Source organism: Panicum hallii, chromosome 2 (genome assembly GCF_002211085.1).
Source record: "Panicum hallii strain FIL2 chromosome 2, PHallii_v3.1, whole genome shotgun sequence".
NCBI classification, from domain to species: domain Eukaryota; kingdom Viridiplantae; phylum Streptophyta; class Magnoliopsida; order Poales; family Poaceae; genus Panicum; species Panicum hallii.
Window position 1 is genome coordinate 53,699,574 of NC_038043.1, and position 24,230 is coordinate 53,723,803.

The window sequence follows — 24,230 nt, forward strand, 5'->3', positions numbered from 1 at the left end:
CCCGGGGCCGCCCCGTCCGGCACGTCGGATATATTTTGCTTACCGCTGGAGATGGCCGCGTAGATCCACACCACAGCAGCGCGTTCAAGTTTTGGGCCGACAGGTAGGGATCACTGCTCTTAGGGCCCACGTGTCTGAGTCTCCCGCATCGGATGGAATAGGCGGGTAACTGTGTATAATGTCTGGTCTCCTCTTTTTTAGTCGCTGCTGGAGTGAACAGTAGAGATTGGAGTGGAAGGAGCTTGAGCAGTTGAGCTTGAGCACGATCTCACGAATGAAAAATCCTAGAAACGGAGAGCCGGAGCCCGGAGGGCTCTGTGGGTCCACATTGGACGGAGGCTCAACTCCCATCAGGATCAGGTACTGCACACGGTTCAGCGAAATTGTGCGAAAATTTTGTCCAGATCAGGGAAAATTCTCAGTTTTCAGATGGGTCTATTTATTCTTAGGGAGACAAATGTTACCGTATCATGCTTTTCGTGACAAAGAATCGTAGGCATGTCGGATGAGCAAGTGCCAGCCATGTCTGCTGCAATCTGCAAGTTGAGAATATTATTTGTGTAAAGATCGTCAGCTCTGCAAAGCGCTTAGAAAGTTTTGCACTCAACGAACCTTTTGGCTTTTGCAACTAAATCTCAACAGCAGCAAAATGTTATCACAGGAGACTGGGCGACAGAAGATACAAAACACTCGACAAGTCAGGAATACAGCACGAAGCAAAAAAATGAGTGCAGCGTGCAAGGTACATGTAGCAGGGCATGAGTGCCTTAGAATTTGATCCCGCCCCACACAGGCTTTGAGAGAAACTCTACATCAGTTACACCTACAAAACCCACTGCTATGGATGAGGAACAGAATAAGTTACATCCCAGTTTGACGGGGAGTCGGGTTGCCATATCCTGCATCACCAGGAGAGCATTTTGAGAAAAGTCAATCTATGGCTGCTGGGTAGGGCGATAACCAGATCCTAAATAGTTTGTGTAGCTGCTGGAGGCAGACGGCCCTGAAGCACCCGAGTAACCTGCATATCCACTTGCACCTGGCAGCGCTCCTGGGCCACCGTAAGCAACTTTATAGGGACTTGAATTGTATGATGCTGCCACTGACCCTGGGGTGTACTGAAACGGTTTGGGGGCACTGAATGGTTCACCGTAGGAAGAAAATGCCCCCGTGTCATATGCAGTGGCTGGTGGAGTGTAGTGGTACCGGTCAGCAGCTCCATATCTTTCAGGAAGAGGAGCCATTGGTGCGGGAGCACGGGAGGGCATTGGAGCAGGAGCACGCTGCCAGTTACTGACTGGAAATGGAGGTCTGCGAGCAGCTGAACCAACAGGACCAGCTGGTCTCCGAGGAAATGAAGGGCCAGGGCCTCGAGGCTTCTTTGAGTAAGCACGCCCAGCATCAGATGATGGCCTTTTCTCACTCTTAGGCTTCAGCTCAGAGACACGCTTTTGGAGAGGGCCAAGTGAATACTCCTTCTGAAGCTTATACTCTTCAATGCACTTTATTACGGCCCTCAAAGCAAGTAGCTCCTTGGTCTTAGGGTCATCCTGAAAAATGGATTAAGCAAGCTGGACAGTCAGCTAAACAATATAATCTAATAAACAGAAGTAAAACACAGAGGACCAAAAATTGAACATGAAATTATCCAGGCACACAAAACAATATTAAAAAGGACTTATACAAATCAGCACTAATACAGTGGTTGTTATCCCACAATTGATAGGTGGAGCATAATAAGTGCCTACACAATGCATGTGCGGTATCACCATTCACAGACAGAAAGTTCTTGAGGTAAAGTTCTCAAATCTCAGTTTGACAAACTTAACAACAATGACTTCCCAGTTTGAATTGTTTTACCAGCAATAGGAATTGTTTTTACCCAGATTTTTGTTCTCTCGCTATTTGTCAACAGATGCTCTCTTATTCAAATCAGTAACCTAGACAGGATTTCCTTTATTTAACTGGTTCTCTATATTACATGGTGCAAAACCCAAATTATTCAGAAAATCTAAACAAAAGTTGATTAGATCTTATCTCAAATTTTTCAGAACCCTTTAATAAGATGTTCAAGGGGCTCCCAAATCAAAGAAAAACGAAAATAAAGAATTTAATAACCCGAAGATTTTATTTTACAGTATTCAAGAAATGCTGAAAATCTGCATTTAAACCATCCTAAAAGCATTCAACACGGAATCAATTCTGCCAACGAAGCAGATTATGCCTATTCATAAGCATTTGATAGTCTCATCAACTTGAAGGATGATAAAACAAACCTTTGAAGAGGTTGCACTGGCATCCCCATTATTGTCAAATGTATCTTTTAATTCATCTACATATGTCTTTAACAGAGGTGCAGGGGGGAAGGTCTCCAAAAGCCCGAAAGCTTGTATGAAATGAACTGCATCAATTTGCCTGTGCCTGTTAACCAATTCTTCAATGATACCTGCAAAGATACAAAGTCAATAGAACCATCTTAAAACACCGACTTCATGCAGAAAATCAACGCTTTGCACAGAACAGTAATAAAATTTTAGTTCCCTAGATGGTTGTGGGGCTTAGCGATATGAACAACAGCAGCCTAGCAAATTAAGGGATGAGAACACCTTGTGGCATTCTGTGTGGATACCAACCTGGTATTCTCTCATTAAGACCAAGAGAGCGACAGGTCACAGCAGTCTGCTTGCGACGAGAGACAGCAACTACGATCTTGCATAGTTCATCTTCGTCAAGCACCGAATCAACATTAAAAGTTGTAAGAAGCTGCAGGAGTGCCTGTGCTTCCAATGAATAACCATTAGAAGCATCTAGGTCAACCTCAGCTAACTTACTCTTCCACTCTTCGGCAATTGCCTTGGCTTGCTCCTTAATTTCAGAGCTCCAAGGGTCATTGCCACCTTGCTCCTTAGCCCCTAGTGCAGGTGCTATAGCTTCCATTAAAACAATACAGCTCCTGCGCTGGACCTGAAGGGCATTTTGTTTATTCCCAGGCGAATCGGTTTGGTCTGGTGGGAAGAAACCCTCCAGGGAATCAAGCACAAGGCGGGCAGGGTCAGTTGCACATCTTAGTGCAACAGAAAGTTCATCACGAAGGCTAGCAAGTTTTTTACAATTTTCTGAAAGGAATTTCAGAAGGCCTTTGGTGTCCATCTGCTCACATAGTTCCTTCAATACAGGACGAGGCTTAACCTCAACAGGTGAAGCTTCAGATGGGTCGCCTGACCCACTAGCAGGGGTATTTGCCTCTGAAGCATGAGATGCATTGTTGCCATTGGTTGAGGTACTTACCTTTTTGTCTTTGCTTCCATTGGCATCAAGTATCTCAGCAAGCTCCACCTTATATTTTTGGCGCACTTCTACTAGAGAAGAGACAGCAGCATCTCTTAGCTCCTGAAGCTGGTTCAAGGAAGCTCGCTCTTTTGCAGAAACATTAGCCTCTTTCTCGGCAATCAGCCTACCAGCTTCGGTTTTCTTTTCTTCTAATGCCTTCTGCTTCTCTACTAGTTCATCAAACTTGCTTCTGTACGACTTATCAACATTGAGGAAATATTCTTTGATATCAACCCAATTCATGCCATTCTGCAACTGTAGAGATGCTTCAGTGTGGGATTTCAACTTGCCAAATACTTCAGCAAGCTGTTCCAGCATAGACATTGTAGACTCAGAACCACTAGAATTGTTCAAAGTAGCTTCCGTGGCCATTTTGCAACAAAATCAATGATTGCCTGGAGAGACACAAGACAATATATTGTGACTTTGAGAACAGGAAGTGACTGAGAACAAATAAATATTGTTAACACAACATGACAAGCAAAAGGTCAAGTAAAGAGTAAAGAAAACAGGTGGAAAGCTTTAGTACAAATAATGTAACCAGAACATGGAATTTTCATTCTAGCTTTGCTTGCTAATCTGTTGGAGAAAAGCACACAAACTTAACAGTATCCGCAGTCAAATAAAAGGAAATATCCATATTATTAATATATTATACTGGTGTGTGTTTTCCCTCATTTTGACAGCGAAGCATAGAATACCTACCTTACAGGCTGGCATGTGTAATCTAGAAATTCCTCTTTTATATAAAAACAAGGGTGTTATTGGATTGTTAATTTGCCATCCACTGTTAAAAACGAAGGGCATGGCACTGATGCTGATTATTAAAAAAAGGGGGGCCAAACTATGTTCTCTCCTTTCAGCTCAAGTACAATTTCAATTTTTTTCTTGTACCTAATTTTTTCCCCGTGTGGTCAAGCTGATTGTGCAAAGGAACCAGACTGGCTGATCAGGGATTGATTCTGGGTTGGATTGAGTGAAACGTTATAATTATCCTATGCAAAAATAACACAGAAACAACTTTGTAATTAGATTTTGTAGAAGTACTAATAACAGGGAAGTGGCATCTGTTCAGCCAACCCACCATGTAGCCATCACACAAAAATCAGCCTTGAAACTGAATTTCTAAATTTTAAGTATATATTTTGAAACATATGGTTCCATACAGAAAAACTCAAAAATCCAACGCACCCTTCTGTATGACTACAGAATGCACAGCTGTCCCCAACGATTCAACAAAATGTTAAGCACCTAATCAACAGTCCAGTACCAGTAAATGACTAGATCAGTCCATGACTACTCTTTCCCGGATAATATGCAGGAGAGCTGCGCATCAATATATTAAGCAAAAAAAATTAGAGCTTTACAACCACAGCCATAAACCTAGAAAATTAGTATTTCACAAAAGAAGACAACTCGCGACAGCACCTAATGAAATTCATCAGGTATCGGTCCTGTATTGTAAAACAGAGTGGTGAGAAGACAGAGGACATAGCAGGCAGCGCGACCGGGTGCCAGTAGCGTGGGAGGAGAGAGGCATAGAGATAGAGAGGCGGTACTACTGCCCCCCCCGGGGGGGGGGGGGGGGGGGGGCTGTCCGCCTGCCTGCTGCCACGAGCGATGTGGGGGCGAGATGTAGGCGGAGGTACCTGCGCCGCCGCGCCGTAGCCGGAGAAAGGGGGAGGCCGCTGAAGCCCTCGGCCGTCGCGCTCGCTCCGCCCAGCCCTCCGCCACTCGCCGTCGCCCGCGTGCCGCTGCTAGGGTTAGCCGGTACGGAGAGGGCGAGGCTCGACGAGAAGGGACGGCGTTGGTCGGTCGACTGGGGCGGGATCGGGAGTTGGGTGCGAGTTCTGGGCTGCCTGTTGCCCGTTCTTCTTTGCTGCTCAGGAGTCAGGAGGGCCGTACGAGGAGGTCAGTTTTCTTTGCTGTTAAGGCCTAGACGGGCCTACACGTCACCGAAGCCGTCACGGCCCATTTATGCAGCCCATAGAATAAGTAGGCCTCGTTGCAGTGATTTGTTGTAAACGCATGAGAATGGGCCCATTAGAACGCCCATGTCCATCTAGAATTTCATTTCATTCACAAGTGGAGGAGAGAACCGAGTAAACGACGACAAAACACGGGTTGCAACTTGCAAACAAGGCCGGGTCCTTTCAAAAAAGAAAAAACAAGGCCGGGTCCAGCTGGCTTCCACGACGGCAGGACCAGAAATGCCGGAGGCCATTTTTCGATTCACGTGGGAGGGAAACACGGGAGCGTCAGAGCCCGAGACGAGGAAGCAGGCAGCGCTCCAGTCTCCGGCAGACCGGCAGCAGAGCGCGCGCGCAGCGAGGGAGCTCGATCGCCTCGCCCGCCCGGCTCCCGCGCCCTACCCCTGTTCGTGCGTCGGCTCCACCCGCCTGGCTCCGCGGATGAGCACGGTTGACCGGCCGGTGGTACAGCGGCAGCGGCACGTGAGCCTTTTTCGCTCTTCGGGAGCAGCGGCGCCTGCGAGCACGCGCTCCTGCGTCCTGCCGAGCGAGCACACCGGCTCGCCCAAACCGCCCCCCGGCTGCTCAACGGCAAAAGGCCGCGGGTTCCATCGCTTCTGTTGATTGGCCATCGGCTAGCATTAGCACGGTCTTAAAATTCGACCCAATTCCCGGGAGACGATCATGCACGCACTGATGCGCACTGCTGATTGCAAGCGAAGTCACTCACTAGTCACTCGTGCGGCCATGCAAGCGAAGTCAACGCAGGCTCACAGGAGTCGCGGTCAACGGCGAGCACCCTGCATCCACATTCCCCGCGTTTGGCTTTTCTGCGCCGTGAATGGAACCAAAAATCAACGCATGCACCGCTTGTCTGTTTCTCCCACCCCGACATTTCCGCATGCTTCCTGGCCGCGGTAGTAGTACGGTACGGGGTACTCCTCACCACACGACGCAGCTCCGCTCAGATATCGCTTGGCAAGACGACAAGCACGGGACGAGCAGGGTATGGATCAACGGTCAAAGGCGGCAGCGGCGCGGCTGGCACGCGGCCCGCCCGTCGCGGTCGTGCGATGCCCGTCACGAGCCCCGACGATCTCCTGCACAGTGTCCGCAGAGCCCCGGTGCCACTGCCGAACTTGGCCGCGGCCGCACGCAACGAAAACGAAGCACGCTTACCATGCCGGAGCCGAGCAGCAATACAAAACGGCACGGTCCGCGCGACGACGCGCCCTGGGGTGGCGCGGCGGGCGCATGAAAAAGCGGCGCGCGGGACTCCGGCAGGGAGACCCGCACCTGTGTCCCGGCCGGCCGGGCGGGCGGCGATTCCGACGGCCACCGAGTTCCCAGCCGTCGTCTCTCGTCCGCCTCCCCGGACGGGTCGAAAGGCAGCCAGGCAGGCGCGCATTGACCTGCCCGGCCTGCCGCTATCGCGGACGCTGGCCACTCGCAGTCGGACGCGGCCACAGCCCGCGATTCGCGCGTGATCCGCACTGCGCTGCGTTCCGCAGGGTTGACCTGACCCCCCCAAACCTGTGGCTTGCCCGGACCAGAAAAGAAACCGTGGGTGCCCTGCCCCTTTGACAACTTGTGTTGACTGTTGAGGGAGCTGAATGCTTCCATACTTCGCACATCACACTGCAGCTGTGCAGGCAGGCGGCGCGAGGTCCTTCCTTTTTACTGTGCATCTCCCCGCATCGCCCGACGCGTCGTCTGGTGCGCGCGGGGTCAAAAGTCCCGGAGATCTCGTAACAGTGACGGCGACGCGGACCCGTTGATAGGTACGGCACGGCACGCGCCCGAGAGTCAAACGCTCGAGCCGACGGCGTGTCCGGCCGTGGGCACGACACGACAGATATCCTATCCGCCGTCCGAGTCCGAGCTGCTCCTCCTTTGTCGACGAAGCGAAATTGACAAGCAGAAGGTCCGTCCCGTCACGGATCACACAAGCCCAATTGTAAAGACCTCGATCGGACACGTAGGTTCCATTCCGTCACACTCGTTTCGATTTGGTTATTGCTTATCGCTCTTTGCCTTGAGAAAGACTTGTGCGACGCAAAGCATGCACGGATGCACCCAAAGCGAGCGAGAGACGCAGAGGGTACAGCACTGTGCAGTAGTGAGTCAGGGAAAGTGTGCCGGTCCGTCTCTGCAGCGAGCGACGGCCAGACGACCGAGCGGCGTGCCGGATCGTGCACCGGTCCGGCCACCATGATTCGGCACTACGCTCACCTTTGAAAAAACCTTGGCTCTGATTAGTTTAATCACGCGTCAACGTCGCGGAGGAGAGCATACGGCCAGACACTTCGCGTCAGGCTATCAACCACTCGAAAGACTGCAATCAATCGCGCCGCTTCTGAGCTCTGAGCTCTTCGCTCACGGATAAACTCGGCAGATCAGAGGCGGTTGAGCGATGGCAATACCGCACTAGGCAAGCGCTGCCTCAACGCCTGCCTGTGTTTGCGTGATGAGCCAATGATGTGGCAGTTTTACCATGGTGAAGCACTGAAACGGTGAAGCCCTTGGCTGGATCGCGTTGCCTGAAATGGAATGTCTGAATGCTGAAGGGCCATGCGAAGGTGCACGCCAGTGGACAGCAAAGTGGCAAGGCTCTCGGGCTCGTGGACGGTTTTGGTAAATGCCTGGGATGGTTGCAGGCTTGCAGCAAGATCTTGTGCAGAGCTCGTACAGATTTGGAGGAACGTTTAAATTAGTCGCATGCTACGATCGTACGGGCAACAGTGCCACTACTAGAAGAATCCAACTCTTACATGCATCGACTGTTCGCTTCAGCTGGTCAGCTCAGCCAACTCTCATCGTACCCAAGTTACCCTCACGCCACTAACTGACAGTACTCAAAAATTCCAAAATTAACAAATATTTAGGTGCGCCACGGACATTCTACCTCTGCTACCGAGCAATGGCCAGGACATTGGATGCAGCAGATGATTCCAGTCTAATTAAGCGCGCCGGAGAGTCCCAACTCCTCGCCGCCGCCGCCGCCGGCGGCCGGTCTAGTCGTCGTTGCGCTGGCCGGGGGTCCAGTGCGGCAGCGCGGGGCTGAAGTGGCTGGACACGACGCGGGAGTCCAGCAGCTCGATGATGGGCGGGAACGTCACGCACCGGGGCACCTTGTACTGGTTGATGGAGGCGCCGCGGGAGATGGCGTAGTCCATCAGCTCCTCGAAGGTGCCCGGCCGGACCACCCGGATCTCCAGCGGCCCGATGGAGCCGTCCGCCACGCGGCTCTGCCGGTACACCGAGTTCAGCGCCTCCTCCATCTGGAGGCAGCACTGGTCCAGCGTCTCGCGGTCCACCGCCTCGCCGGCGCCGACGCCGTCGGCGGGGGTCTTGGCGAGCAGCTCCCAGTAGATGACGTAGTGGCCGGGGATGCTCTTGGTGTAGGCCTGGCTGGTGTACTCCACCACGGTGGCGCCGTGCGGGCGGAGCAGCGCGGACGCGCGCTCCACGGCGCGCTGCAGCTCCGCCTCGTCCGTCTTGTCGGACTCGATGGACAGCAGAACGTTCTTGCGGCGGACGAACCGGAACTGCGGCGCCGAGTTGTGGAACCCGGTCACCTGGAGGACGTCGCCGACACGGTACCGGTTCAGCCCGGCGTACGTGGTGATCACCAACTCGTACTCCCGCCCGAGCTCCACGCGGGCGAGGTCCACCAGCTGGCTCGCGTCGCCGCCCGACGCCGCGGCGTCCATGGGCAGGAACTCGAAGTAGCACATGTTGGGCATCAGGGTGTAGGACACCTCCGAGGGGTCGCACATGGGCCGGAGGTTCAGGCCGAAGTAGCACTCCGACGACGCGTACATGGTGCACGCCATCGGGAGCCCGCCGCTGTAGTACTTGAGCGTCGGGATGTACTGCGCCATCGCGCCGGTGACGATGACGTCGAGGTACTTGGTGTTGGGCCAAATGCGGGTGATGATGCCCGCCCAGTCGCCGCTGGAGCACTCGGCGCGGATCACCGCGGCGAGCTCGGAGTCAGGGCGGAGGATGTCCGCGACGGCCTCGCGCACCGACGGGTCGGTGACGCGCGGGGTGAGCGCGCCGGTCTCGATGTCGGCGGCGAGCTGCTCCCAGTTGAGCTGCAGGAAACGGATGGCCCTGAGGAGGCCGGACGCGAACACGGCGCCGACGCGCAGCACGTCGTGGCGCTGGACAAGGCCGCACACCATCTGCGCGTACATGCTCTGGAACGCGTCGGCGCAGAGGATGGCCGCCGTGGGGCTCGTGTAGTTGTTGTAGGCGTCGAACGGGCGGTTCTTGAAGTGGTTGCTCTTGTAGTAGCTGGTAAGCACCGGCCGCGCCGCGAGGCCGCCCGGCGTCTTGGTCTCCGACTTGACGAAGAGGAAATGGAGAGCCTTCCCCTTGTCCATGCCGGGCACATACCTGCACGCAATCATTGAACGCCATGGCCGCCATTAATAACTGAACCGCGCACGTGTGTGCTGTCGAGCTAATAACTGCCAGGGCCGGAGAAGAAACCTTACAGGTTCATGACGGGCATCTGGAGGCTGTAGAGGAGCTGGCGGCGGTTGAGCTCGTCCTCGATGGTGGGCATGAGCTTGCGCTCGCCGGCGGACGTGCCGGAGCTGGTGAGGAACTCGGAGACGGGGTGCCCGGACAGGATGGGCGAGCGGTCGCCGTCGGCAATGCGCCGGATGTACGGCTGCAGGTCCTCGTACGTCGCCATCGGCACCTTGGCGCGGAAGGTGGCGCGGTCGGTGGCGCCGGCGAGGCCGCAATTAGTGAGGTACTCGGTGTCGGCGTTGCGGGCGAGGATCTCCGCCAGCACGCGCTCCTGCACCGCGTCCACGTCGGAGGTCATCTCCTCGATGAACCGGAGCTTCTCGGCGTCGCCCTCCTTCACCGGTGCCGGCGCCGGCGAGGCCGGGCTGCGGAGCGCCGCTCCGGTGGTCGTGGACACTTCGGCCATCACCGCCATTGCCTCAACCGAACACTACTTGCTAACGCTAGCTAGCAGCTGCGTGGAACGTGTGGGGGCGTCTCGATGAGGGATGGAGGGGAAGGACAGAAGATGTTTTCTGCTGCTTGGTTGGTTGTGTGCTTGGGTGGGAATGGCTCGGGCATGGCGAGATATTTATAGTGGGAGGCGAGCTGCCGAGCTGGGGCGGGCGAGGGCCGAGGGGCATGGTCACGCGTGGAGCAGTCCGACGGGGGGAGAAGGACACGAGTGACGTCGGGGCTGTCGCTCCATGGAGCGGCAGCGGCGGGCCCCGGTGCCCGTCCTGGGGTGGACAACCGCCCGGCAAGGTGGGCCGCGGCCGGACGGCCACGTCGGAGCGGCCGCCGATGAGGCCACGGAAGCGTGGCCGCTGGGCCCTGGCCGTGTCGACTCGCTCCCTCCATCCAGCTCGCCGCAGTCTCCCCACCGATGCAAATTTCCCTACGACTGGTCGTGGATTTTGGCAATTTGGCGCATGCACAGCCGTGACACACTTGGTGATCGATTAATCGTTCAATGATCCCATCCGTTACGAGTCGTTATCAAGCTAGCGAGCAGAGACGCAAGCCCCCGGATTTGGTGAGAGTGTTGAGCCCGGGAGAGTTGCTGAATCGAACGCGCCATCTTTTCTCAGCTCAGCAGCGAAGTCGCCGAATCGAATGCAAAATCTCCGTTGCCTGCCGGCTCGCTCGAACATGCGGTGTCGTCGAGCGGGCCGAGCCCTTATCCGCGACGACTTTTGCAGGCGCCAGCCTTTGTCGTGCCGCTTTGGGCACGACACGGCGGCGCGGAATTCCGTGCCGTGCTCAGCTCCGCCGATCGCCGAGCTGGGAGGGAGCGCGCGCCAGCAGGAGGCAGCCGCACGCCAAGCCGGCGCGGCTGGTTCGGGAGCCGCGAGGCCCGGCTTCCCCTCCCGGGGGCGCACCGATGGCGACGCCCGGGCGTCACGCCGCGGCGCATGCCCGGCTCCGGCGCGGCCGGGCGGTTACGTTGAGCGCGGGCGCCGCTAGCCTGCCGAGGTGTGGTGCATTCAATGAATCGCCGCGGTTGGGGAGGTTCGCGGGCGGAGACCGGTGGGGCTGGGCATGCGGTCTCGACGAGACGGGCTGGACTCGGTTACGGCTGGCGGCCACGTGAAGGGTAGCCGGCAGCGAGTTGGAACATGCTCGTCGCCGCTCGCCAGGGGGTCCGTTGATCAGGTCCACGGCCAGGGGAGACGATTCCTGCCTGGGTGGACGGCGTGGCAATCACTCGGCTCACGACCTCCCACACAGCGCGCGCCGCGGCCCGCGGCGCTGGGAGCAATAAGATAAGATAGAGGTGGAAATTGTATCCGGGGCTGCGAGCGGGAGCGAGAAGCGTGCGGAGATCCGGCCGGGATACGGTTCGCGTCCGACGAAACTTCGGATCACCGGCCGCGGCCGCGAAATTTTATTGCAGCACGCGGGCGCGGAGGCCGCCGCTGCTGGTGGTCGTCGCCGTCGGCCGGCGTGGCCCGTGCGTGCGCGCGCGCTGGCTGGCCGCGATTGTGCGCGTACGGTGCACCTGTTGCCGCCCATGCATGCGGTTGCCGCCCGTATCGTTGGTTGGTCGGGGGCGGCGGGACTGGCGGCCGTGCCAGCCTTGGGCGGCGGTGGCGAGACGAGGCGGCCGCGTGCGTTGGTTGCGCGGCCGCGTAGTGAGCTAGCACCACCGTTCGAGCGGCCAGGCCACCGCGCGCCGCGGCTTGGCAGGCCGGGTGCGTGCGTGCGTGGCAGTCGGGCAGCCAAGCCAAGGCTTGGGGCCGTCAAAATCCGCACCGGTTGTTCCGACGCGCGGTTAGGAAAAGGAGCGCCGGGGAAGAGTACAGCGAAGCTTCGCTTTTGCGCGACAGGGGGACGTGAAAAAGGCTGGGGGCCGTGGTTTTCCGTCACGTGAACCGGAAGGGAACAAGACACTTGTTCGGGCATCTTGTCCGCAGCGCACGCCCGTGCCGAGAATTTCTAGGGGCGGGCACCCGTACGCGATCGCGGCAGCTGATTTGCCGGTCGTCGCCGTCGTCGATTGCCGGCCGGGGGGTGGCCCTGGCCTCTGTAAAAAGCGCGCGTAACTGTAAAGCCCATGACCTATGCCGTGTCTTGGCATGGTGGTTGGGTGGCGAGCTTACCGGCTACCTTGGACTTCGGTGACTGCCTGCCTGCAAGCGTGTGGAGCACTGGGGTGGTTAATTTTTCCTTTTTACAAGTAGGATCATCTCTGCAAGTAGTAGTATAAAACGAAACGTAATCCTCGCATCAGCAACGAAGCCACGCTTGTAGATGCGATTCGATCCGGCTCGTGTGTTTGGAGCGTATCGCACAAGATGCTTATCGATTGACGTGCGCGAGCTAGGAAATTAGTTGGAAGGAGACAAGAAAGCCGTAGAGAGACAAATATAAGGAACGAATATGAACTCTCAATTTCTTTTCCATTTTTCTATACCAGGAATATTGACTCTCACTGCATAGTATAGGCAAATGTACAGAGTCGTCATGCTCCACTTTCCAATGGAATTTATCTGGTGTCACTATGTACGCATGTCTGCTGGTATATGATCTATCAATCTATCATCAAGATGAAGGTCAGCACCGAAAGCTAGCTGTTTTGTTGGCATGTAAACCGAGTTACTTCCACCACAATTCCTCTCCCAAACGTGCGTCATACAGTGATTGACCGATGAGTGAAGAAGTTTCTGTCCAGCTTCCTTAACTATGTTAGAAAGTCCATAGAGATCGAAAAGAATCAGCTACGACTAGGGGGTAAAGGACCTTAAATTTTAGTATATGTAATTTAAGAGTCAGATTTTAAAACGATCGGACTCTAATTTTATATAATTTTAAGCTAAAAGTATATAAGAGCCAACTTGGATTATGAAGATATCGCTTGGGTTATAATCCTTTACCACGATATTCGAAGGTATAACTATGTTTGTTCATTTTTGAAAGACAAGCCGGCAAGATTTGCCAGATTTCTCATTGATATGGAACATAGATATGTTTGTTGATTCGATCGATCGAACGTTTCAAAAGATCGAGCTCGTATATCCAGCATGACGCGTGTCCGTATACGAGTATACAGTACGATCAGCCGACACGCGCGCGCGTAGAAAAAAAAATATATGCAGCGACAAGCCGACAACAAACGGCTGCTGCGACACTTGAGTACTTACTGTGTACCTCGCAAGAGGAAGCTAAAACAATTATTTAAAAAATCCTACTGTTAATAACATTGCACTTGATCGTCGTCGCTCTTCCAAATTTTTACAGTTAGGAATGGCGGGGTAGCATTCTTCGAATAAAAGCAAATTAGACACCGACCAGCACGTCTCCGTCTTGACTGACCAGCAAGTCTAGCGTCGGGCGGGTAGGCGATTAGCATGTATTGACACGAACAAGGACGGTAAAATCACTTTTTCCGTAATGTGTCGCGTACGGCGGCCGTTCAAAGATGGACAAAAAAAAGTGAAGAAGTCCCCTCCACTTGGGTAGGTTTCAGAATCGTCCAGCGTGTCGTGCAATCCCGCTAGATGGTTTAGCTTACAGTGGGCGTGGGGTACGTCACCGGATTCTGGACGAAGTTGTTTTTTGATCAAATTCATAGGGATTTGATTTGAGTTGGAGGTATTTGGGTTCCAAAATTCCCTCTGGCAAAAATACAACGCATATTTTATTTTGAAAAAAATGAATCTGACCTTATAATTTATAAGCAATATAATAGTTTAAATTATTAACATATTTACTGCATAGAAATCACTCGACAATATTTTGCTGGCGGTTTGAGCGGAAGGAGCTAGTGCTATGTATTTTACCAACTCCAATCCGATTTGGGACGAAAGACCGTGCGTGGTTCGTATCAGCAGCATCGGGTTCCAGTGTGTGAAACGCTCGTTCCATCGGTGTCATGCAGCTAAGAACAACCTGAAGGATGCTTTCGATTAAAGCGAGTGAAAGCTAATTTTTTTTTTTATAGAAAAGGAACTACCTGGGTCGTTTATGGAAGACTATTTGGTCGCTATAAACTAACCATCTTTTTAGTGCATTGCGTCGATCGGATCATCATTTCGCTCGCTTCAAAAAGATTTCATGCATCGTTACAGTCTGAACATCGTGCCATCGGTCAGTCTCGCTTTCGTGGTAAGTGCCATCGAGTAGTAGCAATTATTACACAAAACTTTCTCCTCATGTAAAGATGGCCGATCGAGCCTACCGAAGCTGACAGAATCGGAAGACCAAAACAATATCGACGCACGTCTTCACGAGCGCACCCAACTCTGATGTGTAAACGCACGCGGGCAAAATTAACCCCCCCCCCCCCCCCCCCCGCCCCAAAATTCTCGGAACTAACTTTTACGTCAAGCCTTGCCGATCGCATCGGATAATTCTCGCTGTCAAGCGCGTTCACATTATGTTCGTGCAAGAGCCCATTAGATTATAGCAGGAACTCTAACGCTGCACTACCACCACTGCACTGCATGCTGCGTGATGAATTGATGATCGAGTGGGCCGACCGGAACTGACAGAACGAGGTGCCGGCCGGGCCAGGCCAAAAGAACATGCTGCGTCGCGTCGCGAGTCCCCCCTGTACCGCACTAGATCTCCCTGACTTGACGTGGGTGCCGCTGCCGGCTCGATCGATCGGTTCATGTTCATGCATGGGCACACCGCACACCAAACACACGCAGTAAAATGCACGCGGCGAAAACTCTAGGGGCGACGACGATCATCCCTGGAACCTTCTTCCGACCGCTAGTGAGCTGGTCGACACTACTCGAGCCTCGCCTCGCGACACAACCCTTTCTGACGGCACCTCCATCGTGCGCGACACTGCACAACGACCGCCACGACCGGCGACCGGCCGGCCGGGCAGGACTTGGTGGACGACGGTGAGCCCGGCCGGCCGGATCTTGGATCCCCTTTCTGGATTTGATTGTTGGGTTGGACGCGGACTCATCACTGCCTGTCTACTCTAAGCGCGCCGGCATGGCACAAGCTTAATCAATCGGAGACATGCATTGGCGAGCTCCATTATCTAGCTAGACTAGACAGCGCTCGTAGCTCGTAGCTACTCAGTAGTAGCTAGCCTTTGCAGGAGGGAATCAAAAGGTGTGAGGAAAGAAAGGCGCCATGGTGGAGGAAATCACAAGCGGCGGCAGGTCGACAGTGTGCGTGCATGCATGTATCGATGGCATGTACTGTCTCGTATGCACGCACACGCACGCACGGACGAGTAGGGGGAGAGCAAAAGGGATTGGCGTTGGCGCGACAAGGGCAGCAGACCGGCAGACACGGCACATGCATGCAGGGGGGGGGGGGGCGGTAGCAGGCGGCCTCTCTTTCTGCCATGCCCCAATCGCGCCCATATCGTCCGGTCGATCCGTCGGAGTCGTGTGTTTACCTAACGGACGACGACCCATCATGGCGCCCGAGGACCGCTGGTCCGGTGCCAAGTTGTCCGTCCACTCCAAGTCTCCAAGGGTGATAGCCAGTTAGCCACGGTCTGATGGAGCTGTAGAGAGCACAGAGAGCAGTGCCCGTGCCTAGTGCATGGCTTCTGTGGATGGGCGCGGAGATATCCCTGTGGCGACGTCATGCGATGATATGATGGGCGAGGAAGATGCTGGTTTGACTCGACAGGTATCGCGCCCTTCTGCAGCAAGGTGTTTCTGTAGCGAAACTTGATCAGCAGAGAGGTTAGGGAGACTAAGGTTGTGATTGGTAGGGTGCATTAGGGGCTAGCCAAGCTTGCATGGTGCAGGCCGATTTGTTTGGATGGGGTGATTAGGGCCCTTAGCCAGGCTTATGTGATGCAAAACGTCCGGTACGGCCTGCATTGTGGGAGACGCATTTGAGCTCCGTCTCCGGTTATGCGGGTTGCATTGTGCCCCGCCTGGCCAACCTCAGTCCACCGCGCTCCTGCCTCGCTTGTTCGCCGACACCGCCATCGTCCGCTGCTACTGCATCTTGCGTACCGTCGAAGCCGCCGTCGCACAACAAGTCGACGCCGCCGTCGCGCAGCGCCGGCCGCCCCTCCCCACGGCGAAGCCCGAAGGTGGCGTTGCCCAGTCGAAGCTGGAGGACGGCGCTGCGGGTGGCGCTTGCGCCGCGGCCAGCTTGGGCGGTGCCTCTCCGCGCGTTGTCGCCGTGTCGGTGGCTCGTGTGGCTCCGAGACGCGTACTTATAGGCCATGATGCGGCTAGCAACCTCCCCCGCCACCGGGCACAGCGCCGGCGCGCCCTACTCCGTCCCCCGCGCGCGGACGGCCCGACCATGGCAGCACGGCTGCGTTCCCGGTGCTATGATGGCGAACGACACGAGCTAGCGAAGCCATGAGAAGCAGGAGCTCACTGGAGCTCCGTTTAAGGGATTGGACAACAACGACAAGGGCCGGAGGTGTCCGGCAGCGGTGGCGGGTGGAGCTCGGCTTGGGCGGCAATGGCGCCGCATGATCTGAAATTCATGGCAAGGGAGCGGTTGAGTTAGAGAGGGAATGTGTCGGGGAGAGAGATAGGAAGGTTGCAATGCTATAGGTGCAAGGGATTGGAGAGATGTGGCCGGAGTTGGCCGGATTTTGGCCGGTGGCGGCAGTTCTGCTCGAGCTCGGGATGAACAGAAGGAAAGCTTTGGGAAAGAGAACGGTTATAAGCAGACAACTAAACAATCTAGGTCCAGCTCCACCAATGCAGCCCAACTGCTAATGCAGCCAACCAAACAAGTCTGGCTTAGACTGGTCCTGCATAAGTCAGGCTAGCAAGTAACCAATCACACCCTAAAGCATTTGAGCAAGCACTACGATAAATATATTTTTCTCTTTAATCTAAAACGGTGTACTAATTTGTGTTTTTTTATAGAAAAAATATAGCTAATATTACAGATTCAACATTTCTATAAATCATGATCAACATTTCATATCGACTAGTTCAACATTTGATATGTAAATGCTGAAGTAGTATATTGAAAATGTTGAGTAAGTTCAATCAAAATGTTGAGCTCTTAAAAGTATTAAAATATAGTCATATTGGATCTTATTAAACGGATTCAAAAATGGATTCACGGTTTGAGAGAAAAATGCATTTAAAGTTTGAAATCCAAAAGGAACTTCCACCCACCAAAGCCAACTAGAGAGTGACACCTGTTCAAAAGATTTGCTTAATCAGCTGCCCATTGGACCGTCTCTGCGTCTCATATATGTTTAGAACTAAAATTACAATAGTAATTGTGAGGCAAGAAAAGTCATCTTTATTCATTGATCACTGTTATTTATACATGTATGAAGGGGTGGAAGGGTGGAGGAGATGTCTGTTCAATGAAGATCGTGACCATTGATTAGGCAACCGCCGTAATCAACGTTTGTGATTCTCTCCTATTCTACTCCTAATGATCAACTGATCATATGCTGTAACACTCCCCTTTGAGCAGTTGTCCATCATGTATAATCTTTTAGAGATCCTGTGAAATAAAGGCTTGCAATAATATATATATATACTGCATAAAACTCTAGAAAAATCCAGTGGGAAAATTTGGAGAAAATGAACAGTATATATTCTTGGTATCTCTATCGAAAAACCCGGAGGGAAAACAAGAGATAGACATTTACTTGCGTTGACATTGCCTCATTAAAAACCTAATATGAGAAAACTTATGTAGCAAACTCATATAAGAAAAGAGTACAATGTGATGTGTAAGAATAGTTAAATCAAAGAGATGCTCCCCCTGATGCAAGCAAATCTCTAAGTCGGCGCATACCAATGCCCTTAACACATTTGTTAAATGTAGAATAAGGTAGCGACTTAGTGAATAAGTCTGCGAGGTTATCACAAGACTTAGCTTGCATGACATTTATCTCACCACTTAGTTGGAGTTGGTGAGGGTAAAATAGCTTAGGAGAGATATGCTTCGTAGCATCACTCTTGATATAACCTTGTTGCATCTGTGCAACACAAGCTGTATTATCTTCGTAGATAATGGTGGGTAACTCAATGGGTTGAATTCCACAAGATGATTGAATATGATTAATCACCCTTCTTAGCCATACACATTCACGTGAGGCTTCATATAGTGCAATGATCTCTGAGTGATTTGTGGACGTTGCTACCAGAGTCTGTTTAGAGGACTTCCATGACATAGCAGTTCCACCGTGTAGAAATACATATCCTGTTTGTGATCTTGCATTATGAGGATCTGAAAGATATCCTGCATCTGTATATCCCACGAGGCTAGGATCCTGATTTCTTTCATAAAATAGACCAAGATCTGCCGTGCCTTGGAGATATCGGAGAATATTCTTAATCCCATTCCAATGGCGTTTAGTAGGAGCGGCACTGTGTCTAGCAAGTAGATTTACTGCAAATGCAATATCGGGTCTGGTATTGTTTGCTAGATATATAAGTGCTCCAATTGCATTGAGGTATGGGTATTCAGGACCTAAAACCTCTTCTCCATCTTCACGTGGTCGGAAAGGATCTTTATCCTTCTCAAGGGACCGAACGATCATTGGAGTTTTTGACAGATATGCATTGACCATATTGAATTTACTCAATACTTTCTGGACATATGTAGATTGGTGAACGAGAATTCCCGTTGGAAGGTGCTCAAGTTGCAAGCCCAAGCAAAATTTGGTTTTACCCAAATCCTTCATTTCAAATTCTGTTTTTAGAAGATTACATGCTTCATCAATATCACATTTATGACCAATAATATTTAAATCATCTACATAAACTGATATAATACAGAAGCCTGTAGAAGATTTCCTAATGAATACACACGGGCAATCATCACTGTTAGAATAACCCTTATCCATAAGGAATTCTTTAAGTCGGTTGTACCACATTCTCCCAGACTGTTTTAAGCCGTAGAGAGATTTGTTGAGTTTAACACAAAACAAGTTATGGTTTTTGCCATTATTCGGTACAGATATTCCATTAGGAACTTTCATGTAGATGTCCGAATCTAGTGACCCATAAAGATATGCGGTCACGACGTCCATCAATTGCAAAAATAGACGCTTTTGTACTGCCAATGATATTAAATATCGGAAAGTTATTCCATTCATAACGGGAGAGTATGTCTCATTGTAATCAATGCCGGATCTTTGAGTAAATCCTTGCGCAACTAATCTCGCTTTATACCTCACAACCTCGTTATTTTCATTTCGTTTCCGAGTGAAAACCCATTTGAATCCAACAGGATGAACTTTATGAGGTATAGGTATCACTGAGGTGAATACCTGTCTTTTCGCTAGTGAGGATAATTCGGAGTCAATTGCTTCCTTCCATTTGTTCCAGTCCGAGCGTTGTTGACACTCTACCATGGATTTAGGATCTGGATCAGATAGGAGGTTATTGGCTATGATCGATGAGAAACATGCGTTGACGACCGTATTCTTACGATCATACAGTTCTCCAGAACTAGTATAATTAATGGAAATTTCTTGTACCCCGTGTAATTCTTCTTGATTCATAGGAAGAATGGGTTCAGGGTGTTCCGATGTGCCAGCAACATCTGAATCGTGCACTATAGTGCTGGTTTGTGGATGTACTGTATCCACTCGGTGTCCATCAACCGGAAGTTGACTTTCGTTTACTGATTTAGAGGATCGTGTGTTCCTCCCTTTCCTTTGTCGCTTATTAGAAGCATTATCCCGCTTAGCAGCCCTCCCCCTAATCGGTTGAGAAGGGGGTGGAATGGTTTTTCGAGGTACCTCCACTCGGCTGGGCGCATTGACAGCAGGATTCAAGGATTTTGTGACACCATTATAGTCAGTAAACGCATCAGGCAGATTGTTAGCAAAGTGTTGCAGTTCTATAATTTTCTGAACTTGAAGTTCAGTTTCTTGAGTACGAGGGTCTAAGTATAGGATGGATTTGTCATCCCAATTGATTTCCTGGCATTCGTTAGGATACTTAAATTCTCCCCCTAATGCTGGGAAATGGTCTTCATTAAAGATGCAATCAGCGAACCGGGCTGTGAATAAATCACTGGTTAGGGGCTCTAGGTATTTGATTATCGATGGGGATTGGTATCCCACATAGATACCCAATTTCCTATGAGGTCCCATAGCTGTTCGTTGAGGCGGTGAAACAGGGGTATACACCGCACATCCAAATTTCCGAAGATGGGAAATACTTGGGGGGTTTCCTCGCACTAGGTGCAACGGTGAAGTGCTATGATATGCAGTTGGGCGAAGTTGAATGAGATCAGCAGCATGTAAAACTGCGTGACCCCAACAAGAAGTAGGTAAATTGCATTCATGAAGTAAAGGTCTTGCAATGAGTTTAATTCTCTTAATAAGAGATTCAGCTAAACCATTTTGAGTATGTACATAAGGTACTGAATGTTCAACGTGTATTCCTTGGGCCATACAATAATCATTGAATGCTCGAGAAGCAAATTCAGCCGCATTATCCAGGCGGATCTTCTGGATTTGATGTTCAGGATAAGATGCTTTCAATCGAATGACTTGCGTCATGATTTTAGCGAAGGCATGGTTGCGTGTGGATAAGAGACACACATGTGACCATCGTGTAGATGCGTCAATCAAAACCATGAAATATCTGAATGGTCCAGACAATGGTTGTATGGGGCCACAAATGTCGCCTTGAATGCGTTCAAGGAACTTAAGTGGCTCAGCATGAATCTTAAGCGGAGATGGTTTTAAGATTAGCTTTCCCGTTGCACAAGATGTACATATAAAATCAGAAAGTTTAGGAAATTTAGCAGACTTTAAATCATGACCAATGCAATTACCTGTGATTTTCCGCATCATTCCTATTCCAGGATGGCCAAGGCGTGCATGCCAAGTCTTGAATGCGTCAACATTCTGAAAAATCACCTTGTACGTAACATGAGGTACAGGTTTTATGTATGTGTAGTACAATCCAGATGGAAGCGAAAGTATTCTTTCCAGAATGTTAGAGCCATATTCAAAAGGTTTGGTAATGAGAAGAAATTCGTCATTATTTTCTGTATGTGTAGAAATATGTAAACCACATTTCCGAATATCTCGGAAACTCAATAAGGTACGAGTTGAATCGGGATACAATAAAGTATCCTCAATTGTAACTTGTGTACCCATAGGGAGCGTAATAGTGGCTCGTCCAGAACCAACTATTGTTGCATCGCGTCCAGCGATTGTCAAAACATTTCCTGTTCTCTTAGTGAGAGTTTGGAAATACTTTGTTTCCCTAAGAATAGAGTTAATGGTACAACTATCTACTAGGCACAATTCTTCCTCCATCGGATTGACTCCCGCAAATCTAGATAATTAAAGAATTATAAGAACTCAATTAATTATACATAGAATTACATACATAATAATACGATAGAATATGAAGTGTACACACACTTATAGTCGATGTCTCGAGACTTATTACAATACATATGTCCCATACACACACAGGGACAATAGAGAGCTGATTTCTTATGGATCCTAGTTGAGGTCTCCAAAGACGTCATCCAAACTATAGTCGACGATGACGTTGTCTATGTCCATAGGCTCAGTGTAGGTCAGGAGTGGAAGGTTGGAAGTGCATGGTTCCTTTTGGCTCATGCTTGGACTTCCAATATCAGCCTTCAAGTTGGATGGAGTGGCGAAGTGAGCTTTGTATTCCTGTCCTTCTGCAGCCTTGCCTTTGAGAGCTTGCTGGTACAGAGCCACTAAGTGGCAAGGAGTGCGACACTTGTTAGTGGGATGGTTGTAGCATCCACACTTCTTACACTTCTCATCCTTGGAAGTAGTAGTGTCTTTCCTCGGAGCCTTTGTGTTTTTCTTACCCTTACGCTTGTTGCGTCTGCGCTTCTTTGAATTATCAGAAAATTTGGAATGGTTTTTGAAGCCATTCCCTTTCTTCTCATCTTTCATAGCATGATGTATTTCAGGCATAGGGGCAGCCCCAACACGATGTTGCTTATGATTTTTCATCGTAAGCTCATCGTGCTTTTCTGCCTGAAGCAGATCATGTATGAGTTCAGAGTAAGTCTGATAATTGCGAGCACGGTATTGATGTTGCAAGACCCTATCAGATGGGGGCATAGTTTGGAGTGTCTTTTCAATCTTATCCGCATATGAAGGTTCCTTGCCACAAAAACGCAAACGAGCACAGATTTTATGAATAGCATGGTTGTAATCACCTATGGACTTGTAGTCCTGGAGACGAATATGAGTCCAGTCATGATTCGCCTCAGGTAAGATTACAGCCTTCTGTTGCTTGTACCTGTCTTTAAGGGATAACCATAGTACATTTGGCTCTTCTTCCATCACATATTCTGCTTTCAGATCAGGATGGAGGTGATGCCTGAGAATGTACAATGCGTTGTACTTGTAGGCATCATGCAGTGGCTCAGTCCTCTCTGCAGGAGGTAGCAATGCACTCAGAATGTTCTTTGAGGCAAGGCTGATCTTGATATCCAGCGCCCAAGTAGGATAGTTATGTCCATCGAGAGCGAGTTCTTCAAACTCTTTGGCCATTGATCCTACACAAGCAACCAGAGATTTTCTGTTTAGGAAATCATCATGGGTGTGTTGTAATATGTGTAGTAGCACAACATATTGTATGCTTGCTCGTATTGAGTTGTAAGAAATAACCCAATTGAGATGAATAATATGCCATTTTGCATGAAATAACGATAATTTAAAATCTCAATTGCAAATAATGCAAGAGGTCAAAAATCGTTATGGCAAGGTTAATGATGCAGCTTATATAGTATTCAGAAAAATTAAGAACACATGGTAACTTAATTTTATGAATAATGTGGCATCAATTGTGTAAGGACTAAATAAATTTATATTCTTGCTCGTATTAAATCACTTGGATTTAATTAAGATGAATTAAATTTGTGAATATACATTTGAAGGAATGCAAAGAAACATATGTCAATATATGGAATATTGTAGAAAATATTCATTGACATATTTTCCAAGTTATAAAACCTTAGAAAATTCCTAACACAATATGCTACTTGAAAAGTCATAAGCTGAGGGTTAAAATTAACATTTAAATCCCTAAACATCATCAACTCTAATTGCTGGAAATTAGAAAAATTAAATAACAAATGTAGCTAGGTTCTGCTATGCAGCCCATGCGCGAATGTCGGCCCAGCACGCGCGGCGGCCCAACGCCTCGTAGCGTACGGCGGGCGGGCGGCCTGACCGGCGCGCGCGGCCGGCGCGGCCAGCGCGGCGAGCGGCGGCCCGCAGGCGCGCGCGGCCGGCGCGGTCCAGCGCGGCCAGCGGCGGCCCGCAGGCACGCGCAGCCAGCGCGGCCCAGCGCGGCCAGCGGCGGTGGCCCATGCGGTGAAAACCGCCGTATAAGAGCCGAGCAGTTAGGGTTGGGAACCCTAACCGCCCATTCCGTCCACCACCAGCCGCCGTACCAGTTGCGGCGTGTGCTGCCGCGCCGCCGGGCATTTGCCGCCGCGCCGGCCGGGGGCCGCGCCGCGCGGGGCCATGCCGCGCAGGGCCGCGCCATGCAGGGCCGCGCCGCGCAGGGGGGGCCGCGTGCAGCGCCGTCGCGCCGTGCGGGGCCGCGCCGCCCGGGGAGGGTCAGAGGCGGCGACGAGGGGGTGAGCGCGAGCGCTCGCGACCGGCATCCACCTCGGGTGGATGTGCTGTCTTGGCCCACGAGCCCGTCTGGCGAGGACGGGGGAAAGATGGTGTGCCAAGCGGCGGACCATGCGGTTGCCGCTTGGGCTGAGCAAAGGCGGCGGAGATGCGGTGCCTGAGGGCCCGGCTTCGTCGGAAAGGCGTGTCGAGGGTGGCTGCGGGTCCGCGTCGCCGATGGTGGCCAATCCGGTAGCAGGTGGCGGCGGTTCCGATGGAGGAGCCGCGTTCCGGGCCGGGCACGGCCCCCATCCATGGAGAGGACAGAAGCGGAGTGGGCAGAGCAGTTGCGGCGTCTCCGAAGCCCGTAACCGCTCGGCCACCCGCTCCGGCGACGG

General features: G+C 51.5%; 3 protein-coding genes across 4 annotated transcripts; all 3 read right to left on the reverse strand.

Moving 5' to 3' along the window:
- Positions 1 to 613: 613 nt before the first annotated feature.
- LOC112881834 (FRIGIDA-like protein 3) lies at positions 614 to 5,197 on the reverse strand. The gene is made up of 4 exons (XM_025946719.1): positions 4,980 to 5,197; positions 2,634 to 3,725; positions 2,277 to 2,446; positions 614 to 1,550 (listed from the first exon to the last, which is right to left on the reverse strand). Exons 2-4 carry the CDS (start codon positions 3,700 to 3,702, stop codon positions 936 to 938), a joined length of 1,854 nt encoding a protein of 617 aa, XP_025802504.1. The 5' UTR covers positions 3,703 to 3,725; positions 4,980 to 5,197; the 3' UTR covers positions 614 to 935.
- A 2,731-nt stretch (positions 5,198 to 7,928) lies between these two features.
- On the reverse strand, positions 7,929 to 10,374 carry LOC112879465 (probable indole-3-acetic acid-amido synthetase GH3.8). Of its 2 annotated transcripts, none has more exons than XM_025943720.1 (2): positions 9,806 to 10,374; positions 7,929 to 9,704 (listed from the first exon to the last, which is right to left on the reverse strand). In XM_025943720.1, the coding sequence occupies exons 1-2, from the start codon at positions 10,258 to 10,260 to the stop codon at positions 8,315 to 8,317; spliced, it is 1,845 nt and encodes a 614-aa protein (XP_025799505.1). In that variant the 5' UTR covers positions 10,261 to 10,374; the 3' UTR covers positions 7,929 to 8,314. The 2 variants fall into 2 exon arrangements, with proteins under 2 accessions (XP_025799505.1, XP_025799506.1); XM_025943721.1 differs by having other exon boundaries at positions 9,801 to 9,936.
- An 11,349-nt stretch (positions 10,375 to 21,723) lies between these two features.
- LOC112881304 lies at positions 21,724 to 22,761 on the reverse strand. Its single transcript, XM_025945976.1, has one exon. The coding sequence runs from the start codon at positions 22,759 to 22,761 to the stop codon at positions 21,724 to 21,726; it is 1,038 nt and encodes a 345-aa protein (XP_025801761.1).
- Between the last annotated feature and the right edge of the window lie 1,469 nt (positions 22,762 to 24,230).